Source organism: Juglans regia, chromosome 9 (assembly GCF_001411555.2).
Source record: "Juglans regia cultivar Chandler chromosome 9, Walnut 2.0, whole genome shotgun sequence".
Lineage (NCBI taxonomy): Eukaryota > Viridiplantae > Streptophyta > Magnoliopsida > Fagales > Juglandaceae > Juglans > Juglans regia.
In genome coordinates this window covers 22,358,701-22,377,410 of record NC_049909.1, presented here as the reverse complement: position 1 = coordinate 22,377,410, position 18,710 = coordinate 22,358,701, and the positions used below count along the sequence as shown (strand labels likewise).

Genomic DNA, 18,710 nt, shown 5'->3' with positions numbered 1-18,710 from the left:
AAATAAATTTTTTAATAGTAGACCCTACTCTTTTTCAAAACGATTGTACGACACTTGCGCACTCCACAATTGTATGTAGCATTATTATTTATTATATTTCATTTGTAAACCTATCATTTAATGTAAATTAACGTCATAACCAGATGATGAGAAGAGAAAATTATGAGAAAAAATATAAATTTTCGTTCCTTTATTTCCTTTCCAACAGTTATTTTTTAAAAAGGCTCGATTGTTTTGCCCTCTCTTTTCTTAAATGAACGAGTACTACTGGAGTTGTCGAACCATCTGGGCTTGTGCCTATAAATTATAACTCACTTGTTTTTCTACAAAGTAGTCCAGCACAGCAGCTTATTAAAGTTTTAGAATAAAGAAAAATCATTCGTAAATCCATTTATTAATTCACTGAATCATTAAATACATCCTTGATACACGTTCCGAGTGCAAGTATCTTTACGGATATCGAATGAGCTCCCTCAGCTTGAAAATCTTCCCTTGCACCTATTGATCATAAATGAAACTTGGTCTTCAAAATTAGCAACTTTCATGGATTCAGATAGCATTCATGAAATTAATCAGAAGTCAAAGACATGAAAATTCATCCAGTCAAACAAAATAAATGTAGATGTCGCTTCTCCCCAACTGACTGAGCTACCAAAAACATTATGATTTAACGAACAGGAATAACTTAACTTTAGTACTACAAACCTACTGACGCTCTGGCATAAAAACTGGTCCTTTGCTCTCTCTATTTAGTTCCTTTAGAAAAGATAGTAGTATCCAAGCACTAGAAACAGCACAACCAACACAGCAGCAGCAGCAGCCCATATCCAGTAGTTGGTTGACTTTTTCCGTTTCAGGAAGACTTTTGGTACAGAATCTGGGCCTTTGGATCTGTTCCTGGGTCTGATAGTATTGCCCTTTTGAACCTTCTCCATTTGTACCTTCCGCTTTGCTGCAACTGGAGCTTCAACAATTTCATCTATCTTTTCTTGTTCAGCATCCTCCGACACAGCTTCCATAGGTGGTTCTTCTGGGTCAGTAGCAAGTGCAGATGCTGATGCCTTCTTCTTTGCTTTCTTCTCACGCTCCTGCATAAGATAATCGGACAAGAAGCATCAGTTTTATGCTTCAATCTGAACAGAAATAGCAAACCAGAAATAATTGAAATATATAAATTAATAATTTCCTTGAGCTTCTTTTCAGCTTCCTTTTGAGCTTTTATAGCTGCTTTGGCTGCGGCTTTCTCCACCAACTTCTTTTTCCTTTCTATCGCCTGTTTGGCTTTCGCAATTTCCTGTTCTCTCTTCATCTCCTTCAACTTAGCCGCATCAACTTCATTGTCTTTGGCAAAAGTGTCCTTTGGCAGCTCTTCTAACCCAGGGATCTCTCTGTCTTCTACTTTATTATGCTCCAAGGTGGATTTTGGATGTGTTGCTTTATTTTTTGTTTCCTTCTGGGCTTTTTGTGTGGGCAAAGTAACCTGTGAAGTTGATTTGGAATCTTCCTTTAATTCTTTGACACTAGCTTTTGCCATTGTCTGTGTCTCGGAAAATGTTGGTTCTTCCAACACCACCAAAGGCTTCTCATCTGGGTTCCTCATCCGTCCATCCCTACTCAATTGTCTACTATCTAAAGATGGCAAAATTCTTTTCTCATAATCCTCCCTAAAAGCCTTGCTACTGCTCCATAGGGACAAAAAATTTTCAACCTAATCAAGAATAGATTGACGTAAGAGATTAGAGTACAATCCCAACAACTTCAGACTAGGGGATGCACTTAACATAAGACAAACAGTAATTGAACAAACCTCTGAATGTGAAAGTTCCTCAAGAGCCTTAATATCTTTCTTTGCAGCAAGCTCCCGTGCTTTGTTCAAGGCTGTACGGCTTTGGTAAAAGCAGGCATTCTGAAAAAAAAGGATGACATTAGTACCAATTTAATTGCAATCCTAACTAAAACTTCAATTATTGTCATAGCCCTCTTAACAGCATTTCCCTTTTTCAACAATTTTACCTTACCAGCATATGACATTGCAAGTTCTGCCACTAATAGTTATCTAAGAGGGGAAGGGGGTTGGGAAGGTAAGTTGTAATAAGTGATAAATGAGAATTTCCAAACAAGGCAATGATGAGATGATGCCAACGCAATCTATGCAACAAAACACAGTTTCTCTTTACTAGTCCTGTAGTGGTCTATCTCATAGACGTACTTATTAAAAAAAAATGGTCTATCCAATGGATGTTCTGACGTTGATTCAGCATCAGAAGTCATCATTGAGGGGAAATATTGATCTTTCTAGAACATACAAGTTGGAGACGTGGTTGAAGAATTTTACAATTCACCCCAGAGCTATTCGCATATATAATTTACCATGGCCTGCCATGCATCAGGGGAAATGAATGGGGCCTTGGCTTGCCAAATTTATAGCATTGGCCAGCAGCACTTTGAAAATTTGAGGACCCCGGAGCAAACTAATTTAACTTTCATAATTGCACCAAGGAAACTTAAGATGATTTAAGGAAATGTCCAATAGCAAGATGTTCCTCTTTAGGCCCACAACAACACGCAGAGAGGATCCATAAATGTAGCAACAAAGTACAAACCTACCCCTTCATCACGTTGTTTTCTGAGTTGTTGAATGCTTTCATATGCCTTGTCCCTCTTTTGGATGACAGCTTTTAGCTCCTCCGATAAAGAATTAATACCATCGTCCACTGCTGTAAGTGTGTCTTCAATTTGCTTAATTTTGGTCTGAAGTACTTGTTTCTCCTTTCTTACTCCATCCAAATCACCACCTATGAGCTACAATGACATATGTATTTTACAAATAGTTGGTATATATGATAAAAAATATATATAAACAGCTTGGGATAATCAGTGAAATGACAAGCTCCAAAACATAAAATTCAAACTAGCACTGCCTTACTTTAACCTGGTCTTGAATGTCTTCTCTCTGACCCAATGAATCTTGTATCTTTGCTCTCATAGCAGCATTTGCAACAACTTTTTCCCTCGTTGCCTCTAGTTGTTTAATTTCTCTAAGGAGTTGTTTTTCCTCAGACAATGGAATGCTCTCATGTTGTATGCGGTACTGCAAACCATGGATCTGTATCCACAAATCAACAATCAGAGTCAGAGAACAAAAGAATAAAAGGTATCACCGACCAATGTAGCTCAAAATGAACTAATATATTCAAAATGCAAAGCATGGGGAGATTAAAAAAAACATACAAAATCATTAAGCTCTTCCTCAGATGAACATAAACCACTGCCCCGGCCAACAGTGTTTGTATTGCGCAGCTTCCCAAGAGCCTGTTGCAGAGGTTCAATCTCCTTTCTTTTCTCATCCAAGATTGCCTTAAACTGCCGGCTCTCATCTTTCAAAGCTCTAATCTGAGAAATCAACTCTGCTCGATCTGACTACAGAAAAAGAAGAAATAAAACAGCAAAGATCACACGTAGGATTTTTTTCAGATTGCAGTCGGTGTAATTTCATAATCTATGCACATGAGAGATATTTGTTCTCATCGACCAGCAAAAAGTACTTTCATTTGCACAATAGTTGTCAGGTGGAATTTCAGAATTTGTATACATGAGAGATATATGGTGGTGGTGAATTTCAGAAATAAAAGGGCAAGAACACATGAGAGATATAGGTATGTGCAGAATTTTGTTTTGATTGAACAGCAAAAAGTACTTCCATTTGCACAAAAGTGGTTAGTAGGAGGTCAAGCCCTCTATAACTAAACCCTTTCTTTAATCGTAATTGTCACTTTAAAGAGACACATCAGTCACTTCTAACAATTTTAGTGCTTTTTGCTGTCTCCAAAGGGTCACAGCTCAATCAATTCTTTAAACATGTAGTCCATCCACAGCCTTAATGTGTCATAAAAAGGCATACTCCAAATCTTTATTTTTTGAATATTCTCCTAACATCCCTCAATTATCTCCTGTTGATTCTTTTTTTTTTAATTGGCAGCAGGTGTCCAAGAACAAAGTCCCGACTACTCCCGGGGATGCACAAGCCGAGGCAAGGAGTTTTCCGCAAGTGCACCTCGGGTAATTCAAGGGGAAGTTCCCCCAGTTCGATGGCCCCTAGAAATTGTTTGCACCCAAGAGGATTCGAACCTTAGACCTAAAGGGAGCATACCACCAAGACCAAGGTTTTTACCACTTAAGCCAACCCCTAGGGATTTGCTATTTATTCTACGAATATCAATTCCCACCTAGGTCAGCCTTCATTCAATATTTAGATATGTGCATCATCCATGGCCTCCCTCACTCACTCACTCTTTAACCTTAGAAATAACTTTAGAAAGGTCACAACTCAATCAGTTCTTTAAACAAGTTTTCAATTGAATATCCCATAGTGAGTATAGGTCGTGAATGGAGATCACACATTGCTTGAGAGAGAAGTTCTTACTCTTTATAATTATTCCAAGGGTCTCTAACCCCTAGGAGTTGGCTCAAGTGGTAAAGGCTTCAGTCTTTGTGTTATGCTCCCTCCAAGGTCCAAAGTTCGAATCTCATTGGGTGCAAACAATCTCTAGGGGCCATTGGATCGGAGGATTTTTCCCTTGAATTGCCCGATGTGCACTTAAAAGAAACTCATTGCCGAGGGCCTATGCATCCCCAAGATTAGTTGGGACGCTGTTTCCGGACACCCGGTGCCAATAAAAAAAATGATTCCAAGGGTCTCCAATTATACCATTGACTAGTGATTTTTAAGTATGGGCTCATATGTGGCTTGGGCCTCCCATGAGGTGTTACACTCCCTCCCTTCCTCCCTGAACCTTTAACAGCTTCTAAGTGGCCCTCAAGTTAAAGATGGGTCTATTTTGACATGTGATTATGCATGTGATCATGCAATTCCTTTACTTTCACCTAACGTGATGGTTTTGAATTGAAACAACAATTACAAGAATCAGTTAACAAGTTTGGAGATAAAATGGGATCTTTTCTTCTTGTAGCGAGATAGTCAATTGGGGATAAGTGTGTTTTTAGGGCCTCAATTCTGGGATTCTACTCTAAAGGTATTGGCCGCACTTGATAGCGTCAAAGACTAAAATTAAGACTTAACAGAATATATGAATCAATGGCTCAGATATAACTTATAAGATTACAATAGCAGACCAAACTCTAACGTACCCGTTTTGCCTTTAGCGCTTCAGTTATCTGAAAGCGTGCTTGGTTTTTCCTCTGAATCTCTTTGTCCGCCTGATCAATCTTGGCTTTTATTTTTGGGTCATCATATGATCGGCATCTGACAAAATAAAAATAATGGATCTGCTTAGGTGCAGGCCACTCGTCAACCGCATCCTTTGGGAAGTTGGCATCAGAAACACCATTTCCTTCTCCTTTAATTGGTTCATCTCCATGTGAACCAAATTTTATGGGCTCGTTAAGCCCTGGCCCCTGATCCAATTTGCCATTCTCCTTCTCATGCAAAACATTAGTGCCTCCTTCTGTTACAGTGTCCACTGGTCCTTGGACCATCTCAAACCCCACAACCTCAACAGCCATGGTTCAACCCCAAAAGCAGCCTCAAAACCAGAAAACCTGAGGTAGAAAGCAAGAATATATCATGAGAATGAAGATAGGAAACCTCATTTTCTGAATAAATCAGACAGTCCAAATTTATATGTTTTGCATGTTTTCTTGTTGAATTGATCAAAACGCTGACCAGTACATGCATTCATAGAAACCCATTTGAGGCAATTATGTTATGGAACAAGAAAAAAATAACGACATGAGACCATAAATAATTTTCAAATTTTCATCATAAAAATTATAAAATAGTCAATTCTAGAACACCCTAAATAAAAGATGCACTCAGATTTTCAACAGATAATATTTATATCTAGGACACCCAAAACAAACAGATGCACAAGATTCGATTCAAAGCCAGCAGTTAATTACATTACATGAGCATCCAAAATCTTTAAAAATCCCCCAAACAACACAATAAGAATACTCCGGACAAAAAGCGGCATTATACCCAATAAGGAATACACGCATGCATGTTATACGTCTAGTCATCCATTTAAATGAGTGTTTATTTCAAACAAAATAATTTTATGAAAAACAAAAAACAAGAATCTAAGCACACGCATCTTGCAAGGTGTATGGGAGGAGAGGTTGAGTTCTGAAGGATCGTGCTGAGAAGAAGGAAGAGAAGTTAGGGTCACGAGTTAAGGCAAAACGGTGCGCAGTTTGGAATAACAGAATTAATGGATTCGAGTTGGGAACGGTGTGTTTGGCTTAGAAGGGAAGAAAGGCAAAGGAGGCTTAACTGCATCGTTTTATTACTCTTTTACATTCATTTGTATATTGTTTCCTGTTAAGTTGCTTAAGATCAGTTCCTGGAAATGTATAGAGATTTGAGGTTCCTCGAAAACCTTATTCAAGAATCAATAAAGTGGATTCTTGGTTTCTTTATTTCTTTTCTTGATCACGTTCTTGTTTTCATTCTTTTCTTGTTCTGGATTTGTGGGTTGGTGTTGGTATCTTGTGTGATACCTTACAATTGGTATCAGAGAGGCCGATCCTCTCATGGCGGAAGGTACGCGAGGAGCTCTGAAGTCGCAGTTGGACGGGTTGAAGAAGCAACAGGAAGCTGTTCAACGATAGTTGGATGACCATCATCACGCAATTCACAATATTGCAGACAGGTTGGAACAACTTTCTGATATGCTCAAGTCCTTCGTTGAAAGTAGAAAAGTTGTACCTCTTGTTGATGTTGTACATGGTAGCAGTAGTGGGGTCCTAGAAGAAAGATCAATGTTGCCTCTTGGGGTGAGGCTTGACTCTTTTTTATGTCGGGGAACCTCTCCAAGGCAAGGCCCTTCGGACTCATCCCTACAGAATAAACCCCGGTCTCATGCACCACACCCTCGGAAGTTTCCCTACACGGAACTGGTTAAATCGCTAACTTTTCACCAGGAGGTGTGGCCTTTGCACCCATGAGATGTTGAACCTTGGACCTTGAAGGGAGTGATACCCCAAGACCAAGACTTTCACCACTTGGACCAACCCCTTGGAGTTTTGGGGTGAGGCTTGATTTTCCACACTTTGAAGGAAATGATCCTTCGGTTGGGTTTTTAAAGCCATCCAATTTTTTTATTTCCAACAAACTCCCTTGAATCAAAGGCTTTTACTGTCAACGTATCATATGGAGAGGGAGGCCTTGGTTTGGTACCAAAGATGCCTTAGATGGTGGAGTCTTTAATGGGTGGAATACATTCATCAAGGCTTTACAAGTCATATTTGGCCCCACAACCTATGATGACCCTATGGAGACTTTGACATGCCTCAAACAAATCACTTTTGTGACCAGCTATAAGGCTCAATTCGAGGTTTTGTTTAACAGGCTTAAAGGCTTGTCAGAAAGGCATAAATTGAGTTGTTTCTTGAGTGGTTTGAAGGATGAGATTCGATTTCCAGTCCGAATGCTCAATCTCATTAATCTCAATGCAACCCTTGGATTAGCAAAAATCCAAGAGGAGTATATAATGGCCCACCAAGACGTCAGTGAGGAGTATTGCAAGTAGTTTTGAAAAAATGCATTTCTGCACCATCTGAAATGAATAGGTTTCAGAAGACAACAAGGCCAATTAAGAAGGTTTTTTCTACACAGATGGATGAGAAGAGGAGGAAAGGCTATGCTACCACTGTGATGAAAAGTGGAATCCAACACACGTGCGTAAAAAACCTAAGGTGTATGTGTTACATGGGGAAGAAACTTTGTTTGAAGATTCTGTAGTGCAAGAGGGCAGTGTGGAGGAGACTACAATAGGTGAGAAGGTGAGCAATGAAGATGAAAGTATGGAAATTCCCATTCATGCACTGTCGGGATGCATTAACAACAATTCTATGAAGTTGTTGGGTAGAATTGGTGAATCTTCAGTAGAGATCTTAGTGGACTCGGGAAGTACTCATAACTTCCTAGATCCACTAGTAATCAAGGCAACTAAGCTGAGAGTTGAAAAAGAGGCCAGTTTGCAAGTTAAAGTTGCCAATGGTGACACTATTTTGAGTCAAGGAAAATGTGAAAAGACTCTTAAGATCCAAGGATCTAAATTCATAATTCTTTTCCATGTGTTAAGTTTGGGGGGATGTGATGTGGTGTTGGGAGTTCAGTGGTTTAGAACATTGGGACCCATTAATTGGAATTTTTCAACTATGGCTATGAGTTTCAAGGTGGAACAGTCAGTTGTAGTTTTGCAAGGCCTGAAGAGTGTGACTTAAAGGTTAAAAATGGGGACAGGTGCTTGAAATCTTCCCTAGTGAATCAACATGGTTGGTTTCTGCAGTTGATGGCACACGATTCTCAGTAGACAGTTAATAGTGGGGTTGATGAAGTTACTACAATTATTGATGAGTTTGTTAACATATTTGATGAACCAGTGGGATTGCCTCCTAAAATGAGTTTTGGCCATCAAATTCCTTTGAAGGAAAACACTGGACCAATCTCAATCAGGCCCTATAGATATCCACACTACCAGAAGACAAAAATAGAGAATATAGTGAAAGAATTGTTGAAATCATGAGTGGTGAGGCCTAGCCAAAGCCTTTTTTCTTCACCTGTCTTATTGGTTAAAAAAGCTTATAGATCATGGAGAATGTGTGTGGATTATCGAGCCTTGAATCATTTTTTTTTATATAAGTACGAAGAAATATATTAAGACATGAAAAAAGGCAAGGTCCGAGTACACAGGAAGTATACAAAAGAACCTAGTTACACGCTAAGAGCTGCGAAAAGCAGCGTATAGATCATTGAAAGAAGTGCCATTTAGTACAATAGAAGTAGCCCAAAGTAATAAGGTATGATAGAAAAAGTCCCTAAACCCTTCCGGTGAACGCTCCTTCTCCTCAAAACAACAATTGTTCCTTTCGTTCCAAGTGCACCACATCAGGCAAAGAGGCACCATCTTCCAAATATCCGCGATTTGCCCGTTACCCCAAATTCCTCTCCAACATGCCAAAAACTCTATCACCCTTCTAAGCATTGCCCATGCCATACCGAGCCTTTTGAAAATACTACTTCACAATGAAGGAGTAGATAATCCGCTGACTCACTGTCATGTTTGCACATGAAGCACCAATCTATTAAGTAGAGGTTGCGCCTTCTCAGCTTATCGATAGTCAGAATTTTCTCATGGAATGCTAGTCAAACAAAAAAAGCCACTTTTAAGAGCATTGGCAATGGACTAGCCAAATGCCAATGCAAGTCTAAACTTTAGCTAGATGTGAGAAAAAGCTTCCACATTGGACTAGCCAAAAGTCCAAAACTTAAGACTTGAGCTACAGTAAATCTTAAGTCTTCTCCAAACATGGCTAGCTACTATTCACAATGGAAAGCAATATTTTATTATTTCATCACTTCCCTCTCTCTTTGAATGGTAAAACATGCATGACATGCACATTATTTATTCTATTGATTGCGAATATTGATAGAGTAGATACATTATTTTTACAAAGCATGAAGATCTAGGAAATATATGAATTGTATTTGTAAAAAAAAAAAATTAAAAAATATATATATAATATTATATTATTATTTTAACTTTAAGATAGCTAGTCCAATATAGACTCATTTAGTCAAAAATTAATACTATAGCTAAAAGTTAAGATTCTAGCTAAATTTTATATTTGGCAATGGCCTTTGCCAATGCTCTAAGGGAGCCTTAGTCCTCCATATGCATTTCCAAGGGAATGCATTGGGGGGTGTGCCGATAATACCTTGTAAAAGGAACGGACTAAAAAGCTCTTGTTCCCTGAGGATGACCAAAGCAAACGATCCTCTCCAGCAGCATGGAGATTCAGCGTATGTAACACGCTATAAAAATCAGCAATATCTCCCAATTCCCAATCATGTGCCGCTCTAGTGAATCTCACTAACCATTGGGTGGAGTTGGAGGAGAGGGCCATATTGTCAGCAACTATAGCGTCCTTATCGAACGCAATCCTGAAACGAGAAGGAAAAGCAATCTTCAAAGCAACCTCGCCACACCAAGTGTCGTGCCAAAAACTGACTTGTGTGCCCCTACCCACCGCAAACCTACAATTAACAAGAAAATCTGCCTAGCCATTGCGTATAAGTTTCCACACACCCACGCCATAGGACCCTCTTACTTCATTGGAACACCAACCTCCCTGCATGCTTCCATATTTAACATCGACAATTTCCCTCCAAAGGGCGCCTCTTTCCCTGTGATACCGCCATAACCATTTTCCTAGGAGAGCCTTGTTGAAAGTTCTCAAGTTGCAAAGCCCCAAACCACCGTTAGACAAAGGTGTGCATACATTTTCCCACTTGATCAAATGGAATTTTTTCTCATCCTCAAGACTGCCCCATAGGAAATCACGAAAGGTTTTCTCCAATCTATGTGCCACACCTGCAGGCAAGGGGAATAAAGAGAGAAAATATGTGGGTAGATTGGAAAGTGTGCTCTTAATAAGAGTGATTATGCCACCTTTGGACAGATAAAGTCTCTTCCAACCTGCTAGTTTGCGCTCGATCTTCTCGACAATCCCATCCCACATTGCCTTGGATTTATGAGGGCCCCCAGAGGAAGACCAAGGTACTTCATAGGCAAGGATGACACCTTGCAGCCCAGTTAGACAGCCAATTCGCTTAAGTTATCAACCGCACCGACTTGCACAATTTCAGATTTTGCAAGATTTACCTTGAGACTAGAGACTGCGTCAAAACAGAGCAAGAGGCCTCTCAGGGAACAAATTTAATCAGGATCTGGCTCACCAAAAATTAGCGTGTCATCAGCGAAGAGTAGATGAGAAATTGAGAGATTACCCTCAGTGGATCCACCTACTGAGAAGCTCGAGATGAAACCCCCAACCACCATTCCATTCAACATTCTACTCAGCACATCCATTACTAAGATGAAAAGAAGAGGGGATAAAGGGTCTCCTTGCCTCAAATCCCGAGAGCTATTAAAAAAGCCTTCAGGAGTGCCATTAACCAAAACAAAGAATCTGACTGTAGTGATACAATCCTTATCCACTGGCACCACCTTTCCCTAAAGTCATACCTGCCAAGTATATGCACCAAGAAATCCCAATTTACATAATCAGAAGCTTTCTCCATATCCAACTTGCATAAGATACCTGGAATGCCGGCTTTGACTCTAATTTCCAAACATTCATTAGCAATGAAGACTGAGTCAAGAATTTGCCTTCCTTTTACAAAGGCATTTTGGGACTTCGAGATGATCTTCCCCATTACTGCGCTCATCCGCTAGGCTAGCACTTTGGAGATGATTTTATAAACCCCACTCACCAAACTTATGGGATGAAAATCTTACACCTCCACCGACCTTGCCCTTTTTGAAATAAGGGCGATAAATGAAGCATTGAGGCTTCTCTCAAATCTCAAGAAAGAGTGGAATTCAAGAAATACCTTCATGATATCCTTCTTGACAATGTCCTAGCTAGCCTGAAAGAAAGCCACTGTGAAACTGTCTGGGCCTGGGGCCTTGTCTTTTTTCATCCCCTTTAGCACATTAAACACCTCCTCCTCTTCAAACGGCCTCTCCAACCAAACTGCACTTGGTGAATCAATAGAGTCAAAGATCAGCCCATCTTCCTTTATGGCTACTCTGTCTGATAGAATCCTCCCTTCGGAATGGCTACTCACTTGGTGTTGGTTCTTCGATGAGAATTAGCAACACGATGGAAAAATTTTGTGCTCGTCCCCTTCCTTCAACCAAAGAGCCCAAGATTTTTGTCTCCAGGATATCTCCTCCATGAGAGTTATTTTTTCCAATTCAGCTACTACAACCATTTTCCTTTCCTTTTCAACAGCCTTGAAGGCCCTAGTCACCTCTTGATCCTCAAATCGCTGCAGTTCCTGAAAAAAATTATCCCTTTGATCATTTAGGTTCCCAAAGACTTCCATGTTACATATTCTCAGGTCGTTTTTCAAGGCTTTGAGTTTCTCGGATAAGACAAAGCTAGGAGTGCCCGAGATCGGATAGAGGACCACCACGATCTGATTGTATCCATGAACCCCTCCACCTTCAACCACATATTCTCACATTTGAAATATCTCTCCCCCTTATGAAGACCCCCGCAATCCAGCAATAGTGGGAAGTGGTCTGAGCAAAGCCTGGGGAGGCGTTTCTGACATAGGGTGGGAAAGTGTGGCTCCCAAGAAGGAGAAACAATAAATCTGTCCAGCCTAGACCATGACCTCCCATTTGACCAGATGTAGTCACACCCCGCTAGTGGAAGGTCTATCAAGTCCAACTAAAAAAATAAAGTTGAAAAGTCAACGATGGCCGACCTCGAGTTAGACACCCCCGACCTTTCACTCAAAAACCGAGTGATGTTGAAATCACCTCCAATGCACCATGGGCCCTCTCACCAGTTACACAAACCAGCAATCTCATCCCAAAGATGCTTCCTGCTGTTGTCATTGTTAGGTCCATAAACACCTGCAAAACCCCACCCAAAGCCATCATCCAAATTAATGAAAGAACGTGTAACCACAAACTCACCAATGAACTCCTCCCTCAAATCAACAACTCTCTTATCCCACATCACTATAATACCCCCTAATGCACCCTTTGAAGCAAGACTAGTTCATCCCGCATACGAACAATTCCACAAATTTCTTATAATTTTCCTATCAACGTACTTTAATTTAGTCTCCTGCAAACAAATAATGTTGACCTTCCAATCACGGATTAAGTTCTTCATTCTAAGGCGTTTGTTCGCGTTATTCAAACCCCGAACATTCCATAAAAAGATCTTGGGCTTCATAGATCGCCTAGATTCACCCTATCAGTAATCATCCCTCTACTAGCGCTTCCTTACCTTGATTCGTAATTTATGGAATAATGTAGCCTCTTAAGCTCCCTTTCTCTTTTTATGGCAGATCGGTTTAGATGTGGCTATCCTGCTACCATGGTAGTGAATAATGTTGTAAACTGATCCTCAGAACCAACACAGGAGATCCCTGCGCAATGCCAAATCTCTTCAACCTTCTTCAGTACCCAATTTGATTGTGGATCATATCGCAGTAATGTTGGAGGCAGAGAATAAATAGGACTAGGATCATCTCCAGTGTCCCCCAGTTCAGCGAAAGGCACAATGTCTCCAGACCCTGGAGACTCATTGAAACAAGTTCCTCTTCTTCCTCAACTGTGCAAAGGACCCTGGGAAGGGATCTCAGAAGCTTCCATCGAGAGAGGACCAGTGGTGGCTTCGAAAGGGTTTTTGGCCATCGTGGGCCTTAAGCCAGTTGGTCGAATGCCTCATTATTTTCTGAGTGGGCTGAATCAATGTAGGCCTGATGTTTATTCTGGGCTCGTATTTCATAGAAAAACCCAATTACACTACTAAATTATTTAGTCACGATTAACTATATATTACAAGCATTTATTATTTTTGCAAGGAAATAAGATAACTACTATGTTAAAATTCTAATTTTTTTTTAATCACGTAAACAACCACGTCACGTTATCTAGAAAATTAGTAACGTTGAGTACCTCGTATAGGTAACGCGCTTCAAGTTGGAAATCAGGAAGCAACGCTAAGAGGTAAATAGTATGATCATATAAATGCATGCGTACTGTGAATATTATTGTTATGTATAAAAATATGATGTGCTTATGATGGTTATCTACGCTACACTAAGGCCTCGTTTGTTTTCGGAGATGAGATGAGATGAGATGAGATTAAAGTTAAAAAGTTGAATAAAATATTGTTAGAGTATATTTTTTAATATTATTTTTGTTTTGGGATTTGAAAAAGTTGAATTGTTTATTTTATTTTGTATTGGAAGTTGGGAAAGTTGTAATGATTAGATGAGATGAGATGAGATGTTTTCCCAAAACAAACGAGGCCTAAGAGACAAGTCAAGGTTAGAATCCTTTCACGATCTTTGATGAAATATGAGACTATGCTTGAATGAATGAATTTGTTGTTTGATTAATTGAATGTTACTAAAATCATATGAAAGCCATGAGATGTTCATGTAGTAATTCAAGTCAAGTATGCCATGTAATAGAATAGCTAGATTATGCAAGCCATGTTCATGTAATACTTAGATTATGTATGCCATGTTCATGTAGTACTTAGATCATGTATGCCATGGAATGTCATAGAATGTTCAAATCATGTTATGCTATGTCATGTTATGCTATACCATGTACAAGAATATGCCATGTTATGCTATGTCATGTACAAGAATATGTCATGTTATGTCATGTCGTGTTATGCTATACCATGTACAAGAATATGCCATGTTATGCTATGCCATGTACAAGAATGTGTTATATTATGATATGTCATGTACAAGAATATGTCATGTTAGAAGTGTTCATGAAGCCTAATAAATTGTAACGCCCCAATGGAAGGCCCAAACCACATGACCTATACTACAAAAGGACTAGTCAATTATACAATTAGAGCTCCATTAGAACTTTATAAAGAGCAAGAACTTCTCCTTCCCAAGCAATGTGGGATCCCATACACCACCTACCCTTATCCATATCATATGGGGTATCACAATCTACCCCCCTTAAATTCCCGATGTCCTCGTCGAGCCTGTCCATTGTAGGTGGCATGGCTCAAGTCCCACATTTCTGGTTAGGATAATCTCTGATACCATTTGTAACGCCCCAATGGAAGGCCCAAACCACATGACCTATACTCCAAAAGGACTAGTCAATGATACAATTGGAACTCCATTAAAACTTTATAAAGAACAAGAACTTCTCCTTCCCAAGCAATGTAGGATCTCATACACCACCTACTCTTATCCATATCATATGGGGTATCACATAAATTCTCATGCATTAAGAAAGATAAGAAGTTTTACGGTGCCACGGACTCAAGCGTGGTTAACCACAAGTTAAGTGAAACACGGACCCAAGCGTGTTTTACTCCATGTTATGCAATTTAAGTGAAACACAAACCCAAACGTGTTTCACTCCATATTATGCCAGTTAAGCGAAACACGGACCCATGCGTGTTTCACTCCATGTTATGCCAGTTAAGAGACCCAAGCGTGTTTCACTCCATGTTTAGACAAGATAAACAAGTTATTATGCATTCACGTTATATGTTTGCCATGATTATGTTAATGATGAATACATATGATATATGAATCCGTGACGATATATGTATGTAAAGTTTTTCAGAAAGTTATGTTACGTGTATGATTGTAAATCAGTGATGTTGTATATATGTTACGAAGAGTCTTCAAAAATTAAGTTCATGCTAGGTCAAAATATATTTTATGGTATGATATGCTACTTACTGAGTATTCGACTCAGTTTTGTTTGTCTTCCTGTTTTCTTCCATGCTTAATTCTCACAGATGATGATTATGATGTCGCAGAGCTGGATGGGTAGATTTAGTACAAAGAATTTGGAAGGAATAAGTGTTATTCACACAAGAATTAGATTTCTTTTATGTCATTCATAGGATTAGTTTATGTTCTTTTACTTTACGTTCAATTTTCGAAACAATCATGTTCAATTCAGTTTTAATATTTTGATATTTTTCAATAAATAAGGTGTTTTCAGGATATGAATCTCTTGACCGAGTATTATGTTATGAATATTAGTAACATCTCTATCCTACGGGAACAGGGTGTTACAGTGGAATAACATAATTAACATATTGGAGTTGGGAACGGTGCATTTTATCCCATGAGTGAAGTAGTGCATTTGGCTTAGAAGGGAAGATAGGCAAAGGAGGCTTAACGGCGTCGTTTTATTACTCTTTTACATTCATTTGTATAAATAACGAACTATAACTTCATTGTTTTCTGTGCAGTTGCTTAAGATCAGTTCCTGGAAGTGTATGGAGGTTTGAGGTTCCTCAAAAACCTTATTCAATAATCAATAAAGTGGATTCTTGGTTTCTCTCTCTCTTTTCTTGATCACGTTCTTGTTTTCATTATTTTCTTGTTCCGGGTTTCTGGGTTGGTGTTGGTATCTTGTGTGATACCTTACAAATCTCTATCTCAATCATGCAAGCAACTGTAATCAGAACAGCACAAAATTCAACAAGAGCTTTATAGAGACCAAGTCCTTGCCCCACACGAACCAGGCATGCAAACGCATATCCCACAAAAACCATCAAAGAAAAATCAACGCTAAAAGCTCAGAATGTAATCTTAACACCCTCAATTATGAAGATCAATATGGATCTGCCTCAAAATTCAGAAAAAAACAAAAAACAAAATACGAATACGAGGACTAAAATGATTAAAAACGGAAAATGGCACGTTATTACCTGGAATAGAAAGAAATCGAAGCAGAGAGAGAGAGGTGGGGGGCGAGATTGTGCAGGAGAAGACTATATTTAGCTGACAAAAACGAAGGGGCCCCAATTTAGAGTTTTGCCCCCAAAATAATAGAAAATGTAAAGGGTTTAGATCTCGCTTCTTATTCAGCCAAAAAATAAATAAAAAATTCTCGCTTCCAATGCCAGTCTCCGACCCGTTTCCCAAACTTTCCGTCTCTCTCCGATTTAATTTTGAAAGATTCAAATTTAAAAAATTAAATAAATCAATCAAATTATATCGTATAGGTATTTAATTATAACTTATAAATAGAATTTTTTATTTACTACTACCGTTTCGTTTCTAAAATTACTCTTTCATTTAAAGGTACCTTAATTACAATAGACAGACAACATCGATGTCACCGTAAACACGTGATTTCTACGTCGTCTGTTGACGATTACGAGAGAGAGATAGAACACAAGATTGGATGGTAACAAGCTAAAATACAAAACTACCCTTTGTGCATTTTTTAAATCCGTGATGAAATAAAGAAAAGGATTAACCCAATACACCTAAAAATATGCTACAAAGGAGACGTTTGGATTCGAAGATGACTTGAGATGAGCTGAGATGAGTTGAGATGGATTGTGAATAGTAATGAGATGAGTTGTGAATAGTAGTGAGATTTGTGAGTTAAAGTTGCTGAATAGTAATGAATAGTAGTGAGATGAGTTTAGATGAGCTGAGATGAGTTGATATGAGCTGAGATGACTTGCGAATCCAAACGTGCCCTTCACAGAATTTTCGTCAAAGTTTAACGAATTAATTAACATTACTACTATTAATTATCCGAAAAATCACCACCACAGCAACCATATCTCAACTGTTCATGGAATAAGTATTTGGCCACTATTGCCAATCCCGTAACTAAACACGACTACTACTACATAAACTTTACATCCGTTTTTCCGTTTCATACGAGTTTTATATTTTTTTTTTTTTTTTCAAAAAAAAGTATGTGATTACTGCACACATTAGAACTACAAATATCATTTATATAAATAATATAGAATATACATTAAAGGTAAACTAGTAATTACCGTCCTATTTGTGGCTTTAACAAGATAAAATATCCATATATCTAATTTTATCCATCCAAATTTACTTGAAAATTTGGGGCGTGTCAAGTTTTCAGTTGAATAAAAAATGCGTGTTAATTGTGTCATATTATGAGGTAGTAACTCTCGAGCAAATAGATCCAACTCCAACAGGAATTGGACTCGAACTACTTCCTTAACTTTGAACTTTTTGCAACTATAGGTTGGTAGCTAATTATTATATTATCGTATTTGCCTAGAGCATGGTCAACCGAACAAGCAATTTTCAGTTTTGATCATTAGCTCTAAATGTTTTGTATTTAATGTTCTAACAATATTCACAATATATGTTCATGATATAAAGTTATTCACAATATAAAGCTGGACTTCACCGGTGAAGGTTTCTTTGATGCTTGAATTGAACAGATTATTAAAGATAAACGATTGAAATCTATAAAGGGATGGAAGGTATAAAAGGGTATTAAATTAAGAAAGTTATATCAATGGGACACTTACAAAAAATTTCCCAATCTTATTTAAAAATTGAAGATTTGTTTCCTTATTTAAATGCTGAAGTTTGCTTTTGAATGGAAAATTTGGAATTCAAATTTATAGGTTTAAAATCCCAGATTTTTTTTTTTTAAGGTAAATATCATCATTCGTTCATTAAGAAAAATTTATATCCATGATCAGATACATGTAGAGATATCCTCATATCAACTATTTGGAGCTCTACTAGTATACTATTAGATTGGTCTGGACTTCACTACTGCTAATATTCTCTATAGACAAACGTCTAAGAGACAACATTCTACCTAAATAGAGACTTAACTCACCCTTCATAAAAAATGAGGACTCAACCTCTACGGACAAACCATACAAGAGATTAACTCTTTTTTTTTAACTATATAATAAATAAAACAATAACGAAAAAGGACAGATTATAGTTTGGACAAATCGGGTAGATTTCAAAATTTTGTGACAGTTGTGAATGCCACAAGCTTTTCTCTTTTCAACTATAAAAGTCAAATATGAAAGATCTGGTGGTGGCGATTATAGTAATTTGGCGCATGTGGTGAGAAAAGCTGCCGGAAGAGGTGGCATGTAAGGACCACATGCAGTTTGTGAGTGGAGCGTGAGAATCATGCATGGTGATTTTTGCAAAACCGCCACTATCCTTCGAACGATTTGCAAATTGGAAGTCTTATTGTTCTTAGCGTATTTTTCGAGAATTGCCAAAAAACTATAGATCCGACTTTTTTGACCTCGAATGAAGAAAAATAAACTAAGAAAAGAATAAAGAAGAGGGAGAATAAGGAATAAGTCGAGACTAGAAGTGTAACCGGTCCGGT

General features: G+C 38.4%; 1 protein-coding gene across 1 annotated transcript; it reads right to left on the bottom strand.

Moving 5' to 3' along the window:
- Positions 1–531: 531 nt before the first annotated feature.
- Positions 532–16,496, bottom strand: LOC108992830 (proton pump-interactor 1-like). Its single transcript, XM_018967497.2, has 8 exons — positions 16,270–16,496; positions 5,149–5,559; positions 3,232–3,420; positions 2,927–3,106; positions 2,608–2,802; positions 1,808–1,906; positions 1,187–1,708; positions 532–1,088 (listed from the first exon to the last, which is right to left on the bottom strand). Exons 2-8 carry the CDS (start codon positions 5,521–5,523, stop codon positions 759–761), a joined length of 1,890 nt encoding a protein of 629 aa, XP_018823042.2. The 5' UTR covers positions 5,524–5,559; positions 16,270–16,496; the 3' UTR covers positions 532–758.
- Between the last annotated feature and the right edge of the window lie 2,214 nt (positions 16,497–18,710).